This window comes from Ciconia boyciana, chromosome 12, assembly GCF_034638445.1.
Source record: "Ciconia boyciana chromosome 12, ASM3463844v1, whole genome shotgun sequence".
Lineage (NCBI taxonomy): Eukaryota > Metazoa > Chordata > Aves > Ciconiiformes > Ciconiidae > Ciconia > Ciconia boyciana.
Window position 1 is genome coordinate 8,249,840 of NC_132945.1, and position 6,000 is coordinate 8,255,839.

Below are 6,000 nucleotides of genomic sequence, written 5' to 3' on the forward strand. Positions count from 1 at the left end.
TTAAGCATGGCTGAGTCATGACTACAGTGAATCCAGCACTTTCTTTAACTTTTACTTATTCATTCATTCATTCCCTCATTCATTGTTAGGGTGCATGTGTGAGGGGCTTGGGTGAGTGCAATTTACTGTCATTTAGGTGCCATCATCCCTGACTTCTGAGGTAAGCTGAGACTGAAATATTATTTCACACAAATACCTATTTTTCATGTTTTGTGTAACAATATATTCCTAACATTGGACTTCTCAGAACTCATTTGAATTATTTCCATTGGAAAGATGGACAAAGAGGATGGCTGACAGATAGGAAAAAACTGGTCTTAGAATTCAAGACTTAAAAAAAATAATTATAAATTTTCAATAGGATTGACTATATGAGCTGGAAACGATCAGTTTTAATTGGGGCACTCAGCCCTCTCCCAGCTTTAACTTGCACTTCCTCAGTACGCTATTAAAGACTTTGCCAGCAAAGATAAGATAATGGCCATTTTGCACTTGCTGCTCTGCACTGTATTTTGAACCGATGTGCTGATAGAAGCTGTGTCAATACCCAGTTAGGTTGGCACGTGGACTTGCCAAGCTCAGAAAAGGACATTTTAATTGTAACACCCCCAAATCAGGAGCACATTTGCTAGCATTCCTCATTCAGAGCTTCCCTCTGCAGTTCTCCTGCCTGGCTCTTTTTTTAATGAGTAGGAAAGACACACGTTGGATTAAACTGAAGGCAAGTGATGGGTGGGAACAAACACTTGCAAAAGGTGAGCAGCTGCTTAGTATTCAGGAGCAAGCAGAGCACTTCAGCTTCGGCAAACAGCTCATGTGGGATCAACTTCTATTTGGCAAGGAGGATGCCTTTCCAACCATGCAGCACCTTTCTGAAGCTGCAGCCGTAGCTGAGGAATTAAGCAGATGTCAGTCAAGACAAAGGAGCATGATTCTACGCCAAGCCAGTCAGGAGAATGAGGCGGTCTGCTTTAGTGCCGGAAAAATTGGGAAGGAATGTGGCATGGTAACCGAGCACGTTACAGAGAGGTGTCTTTTTTTCCGTGCCCCACTGTTTGTCACAAGAAATCACCACCATGGTAGTAATGGCTGAATTGCGGGATGCTCCAGGGAGGGGATTGCTGTCTGTGATGCTCATGGGGGATGGCCGTCAGGCTGGTGTCTGGCTGTACATGGGCTCAACTGCTAACTCACCTGCAGCAGCACAGGGCTTCCACCACGGCTTGTTATCACAAGCCTCACAGCCAAGGGAAAAGTCAGGGGTGAAGGAGTTTTTTAGCGTCTGTCTTTCTGCCGTCCCACTCTGTTTCAAGGGACTCTGCAGGCCGTTGGCTCCTGATGCTCACACTGAGGTTAACTTGCTTCCTAAGAGAGCCAGAATAAATGTTGTGGTTCTGTTGGCAATCTGACCTTCTGCTGCTGTGTACAAGCAGGCCTTTTGTACCCGAAACAGCCCCAAATTACTGTACATAAACCATAATCTTCCGGTGGGAGCACTGTAGTTTTCCATTTTGCTGCTAATTGGATGATACACTTGCAATAGTCTTTGTTAACATGGCTAGCGCTGGGCTGGGCATGGCTAGCGCATGGCAGGCTTTTATTTAGAAATCTTGCAAAAATGCAGTGACTGCCCCCATTTGACAGCAATTGAAACCAATCGTCAATTAGCTAAATAACGGCCAATTAGCTTGAAGAAAAAAAAAAAGAAAATTGCTTACTTCACGTTCTGTGTTGAAGCAAACACTAGTCAGAGGATGGGAATATTTTTCTTTTTCCTATGAGAACACAGAACGGCAAAAGATGTGCAGAAAATGCACAGTGGTTTTTTTTTAAATACCATATTTTTCTCACACAAGAATATTTGAGAAACTAGATAAGAACATCTTAAGCTCCTGAGACATTTAATTTCCTTTGATTTTTTTAAATCAAAATTACGATCATTATGCAAGCACAATTTTTCCTCCTTTCTTTCGCGCCACTGTAGGATACTTTAAGCACAAGGGCAGCTCCACTGAAGCTGGCTGCCTTCACAAGGAAAGACTAGCAAACAGCTGGCTGCTGTGCAGTGTGATGACAGGCAGGAGCGTGACATTAACATTTGCATCACCAGACCAAGCCCTTCCTCTTTCATATTTTATGGTCCATAGGTGAGACCTTGCCAGAACTTTTAATGTTAAAAAACCTGAAGCACGCAGAGGCGTTAGGAAGGAGCTGAGTCAGGACTGTCAGGACTGGCATTTTGGTCTTAGGTCCCTCCCAGACCCAGACCATGTTTCATGCCTGTATCCTTTTTGAATCTGGGCAATAGTGCCAAAAGGTATTGATTGAGTCGAGACCAGTGCACAGTGAAAGCCAGTCACACCTCTGGCAGGAAGAAAAAGTCTCTCTCCTGGATTATTGCTCTTTATTTTAACTGTTAGCCCAATATCACCTCCCCAAAAGAAGCAGTGCAACTAAACATGAAGACTAAAGCTTGATCCTATACACTTTCAGCTGTGGTACCATTTAACTCTTGCCAGTCCCAGAGCAGAGGCTGATGTCTGTATGGGTCTCTGACAGCTGGGCTTTCTGTGAATGATATGCTGGGCAGAGAAAGAGTATAGATTAGACCAAAGAGGCAGCTGCTACAAGCTAACTTAATATTGCTGGGTTGGTAAGAGACAACCATTTACTCATGGCATCCTGGCTTTGAATTTTTATTGCACTTTCCTCATAAGCAGTTAAGGCCAGCAGTTAATGCACGAAGGCATTACGTGGCCTCGCTGGACCTCGTGGCCACTCCTGTGGAGCTGGACCACAGCTGGTCCCGCGGGGTTGGTATCAGGGCTGCATCTGCCTAATGTCCATTAGCTGCATCAATAATTCTTCACTTAGACTTTTTACTCGTTGTTCAAAAAGATTTTATTATGCTACTTGGAGCTGCTCACAGCGTCATTTCACGGGTTTCAAATTGTGTTACTCTTTTGTTAATACTTTTAGGGCCCATGTTTCATAATTGGATAGTGGAGGGTGAGAGGTATGTCTTTTAACCATCGGGAAAGCAATGAATATTGGATACTTTTTCATTAACTGATGTGAGATTCAGCACTGCACATATTGATCTGTTACTTTCTTACAGGAACATTTTACACCTGAATGCAAGTTCAAAGAATCAGTATTTGAAAACTACTATGTGACATATTCTTCAATGATCTACAGACAGCAGCAGTCTGGCCGGGGTTGGTATTTGGGTCTTAACAAAGAAGGAGAAATAATGAAAGGAAACCACGTGAAGAAAAACAAACCTGCAGCACACTTTCTTCCAAAACCATTAAAAGGTAATTGCTTGGGTTTGCTCCATCTATCTGAACTGACGTTATCTTATGTCAGAGATGTTTAATTGCTGTGCATACATATTCAAAGGGTTCAGCTACTTATATAACAGGAGTATAATCTTCTGTAACACACCGTTAATGTATTCAGAGCTACATTTTTTTAGGTTTCTCTACCTTGCCTCTGCATTTCTCTAATCTAACCAAATACACATATTAGTTTCTTTGTGCCCAAAGTCCACAGTGTTGTAGAGAACGTTATAGAGAACGAAGACTCTACCTGGAATGGCTCAAACATCTGCTCACAGGCCATCAACGACTTGCTGTATAGCTTGTCAGTCTGTGCTTTATGTTACAGGATGGTTGTTTGTCTATTTTTGCCTGAGATAAAGCTCTTGTGCGGTGCTTATTAAACTGCAATTAATGTGGCATCAGCATATGACATTAAAGGTAATAATGCATGCAGCATACGTATACCGCTGTGTATTAAAAGCCAGGACATACAGTTATCCCTGTTAACTGAAGGATCTGAATCAGGACTGTGGTCAGACTTGGCTCCCTCTTTGGTCAATGCAAAGAGGGAGATCTCAGTCGATGTATGGAGGTGCTGCTTTTCTCCAGAAGAGCTAGCATCCATATGCTCCTTCCTTAAGAGGAACAAAGCCTTCTACTTCTGGGTTATGATCTTAGGTAGCCTTTTAAGGCAGTGTCATTTTGAAATCAGAGGAGATATTTCAAAGGTGCATAGCTCTGGGTGGATGCTGGACTAGTTTGGCAGTCTGCATTTAGGACTAGGTGTTAGGCAACTGATGTCGAGGTTGATCCTCACTTCCAAGGTGTGCGAAATCCATTTTCGCACCCACCTGCTTAGGCTACGTATACAAGTAACAGGTCAAATCACAGCTGTGGACAGTGCTACTTCACCATTAATAACGAAATGTTGATTTATATCAGCTTAGGTCTTGCAGAGTTTTGTAAGTGCAGTGGGTAGGTGAGTGATTTAACTGGGAGAGGGAAGGAGCTGTGGTTTTTCCCTTCTCTAAAATGTCATTCTCTTGAAGAGGACCTCAGAGGTTCTTAGGGAGTGTTTGACATGGAAGAGGTCTCCTTGCCATGTTTCTTTCATTCACTCCTTACATTGCATATTGCTGAATGAAAAATCCCAACGTTTCGCAACCGGACTTTGTACCAACAGACTGAGTAGCGTGTAACGCGTGCTGATGTGCTGCCTCTCTTTTGCTTTGCAGTGGCCATGTACAAAGAGCCTTCTCTCCACGATCTCACAGAGTTCTCAAGATCTGGAAGTGGGACCCCAACAAAGAGCAGAAGCGTTTCAGGAGTGCTAAATGGGGGTAAATCCATGAGCCAAAATGAGTCAACGTAGCCAGGTTCAGGCAAGCCAAGTGCTCTCTAAACAGAACCTTACCTCTGGATGCAGTTGAATTCTTACTAGCAGTCTTTCATCCAAACGTTCAATTGCCCAGGACAAGCCACCGAACTTGCATAGGTCACTCGTTTATCAGCCATTAGATCTACTGGTTGTCAAAGGATATACCCCAATAATGTAGAATATGCTTGTGCATATCACAAGGCACTTGGATAGCCAGCAAACATAACTGCGGAATAAATCTCGGAGAAGAAATGTCCAGCTCTTTCTCTCTCTCTCTCTCTCTCCCCCCCTCTCTCTCCCCTATGCTTTGTGGAATACGAAACAAAAACATTTCACAGCATTCACTGCTGATAAGAATTTGCTTTCCAACTCAGAAAAAGACCACTTTTGCTCTTCAAAGGAAGTTTTAATGCTTGTATGTTTTATAGGGGCAAACAAAAAACAAATATGTAAACTCTGTTGTTTCCTTGGCTTACCGTTTTATATCTAAGGCTTGATAAAAAATGTATCCTTTAATTTGGAATAGTGCAACTTTTTGATTTCTGAACTCCAATGGGTCTTTAAAGCTATGTCTTTAAAAAAATAATTAAAAAATTCAGGGTTGGAACTGAGAGTTGGTGTCTCAGGCTCAAGCAAACAGTGTTCTTGTGGTTTTAAACACAATGAAATATAAATTTTTATAGATTTGTAGTTTCTGGTAAAGTTCTTGTGCTAACCCCAGTCTGTAGGAATTGAGTTGTTTTGTTATCCCAAGTGGAAGTTAACGGAAAGGGATAAAATTATCCTCCAGTGTAGAGTTTCTCTTAATTCCATTTTGTGTGTCATGTTAAACTATTGTTGTGGCTTCTTTTCTAAAGACAGAAACTGTGGAATTAAGGTGACTTAATTTTTTTATAAGAAACGTCTTATTTGTAAAAGTCCTTCTTTCACTGTAACGGGCACGTGAATATTGTGTAGGAGGAAGCGTTAGGACAGGTTACCCCTAAACAACATATACTTATACATGCTATTGGAAACAATTGTTTAAAAAATGTAGTTAGGTTTCCATTTAGGTCATCATGTCTGTTGCATGGGAGAAAGTTGGAATATTGGCATAGAGTTGCATGATGTGTAAGATTTTGTGCATTAATCATCGTTGGATTCTGTGCTCCAAAACTGACATAGTTCTGTACAGGCAGCTTTCTGCCTCGTACAAAAGAGTTGTTTATTATTTGTTGTATACACAACCATGCACTGAATAAACTATTTATATTAAGATGTACTTTTTAAAAAAGCTTGTTTGATTATATGATGTACATC

At 41.6% G+C, this 6,000-nt stretch overlaps 1 protein-coding gene across 2 annotated transcripts in view; it reads left to right on the top strand.

The window, feature by feature from the left end:
- Positions 1-4,695, top strand: part of FGF13 (fibroblast growth factor 13) — a 116,632-nt gene extending 111,937 nt beyond the window's left edge. For both annotated transcript variants that reach the window (XM_072876978.1, XM_072876977.1), the window contains exons 4-5: positions 3,119-3,317; positions 4,559-4,695. In XM_072876978.1, the coding sequence (XP_072733079.1) occupies positions 3,119-3,317; positions 4,559-4,695 (336 nt within the window). The remainder of the gene's footprint in view (positions 1-3,118; positions 3,318-4,558) is intronic.
- Positions 4,696-6,000: the final 1,305 nt, after the last annotated feature.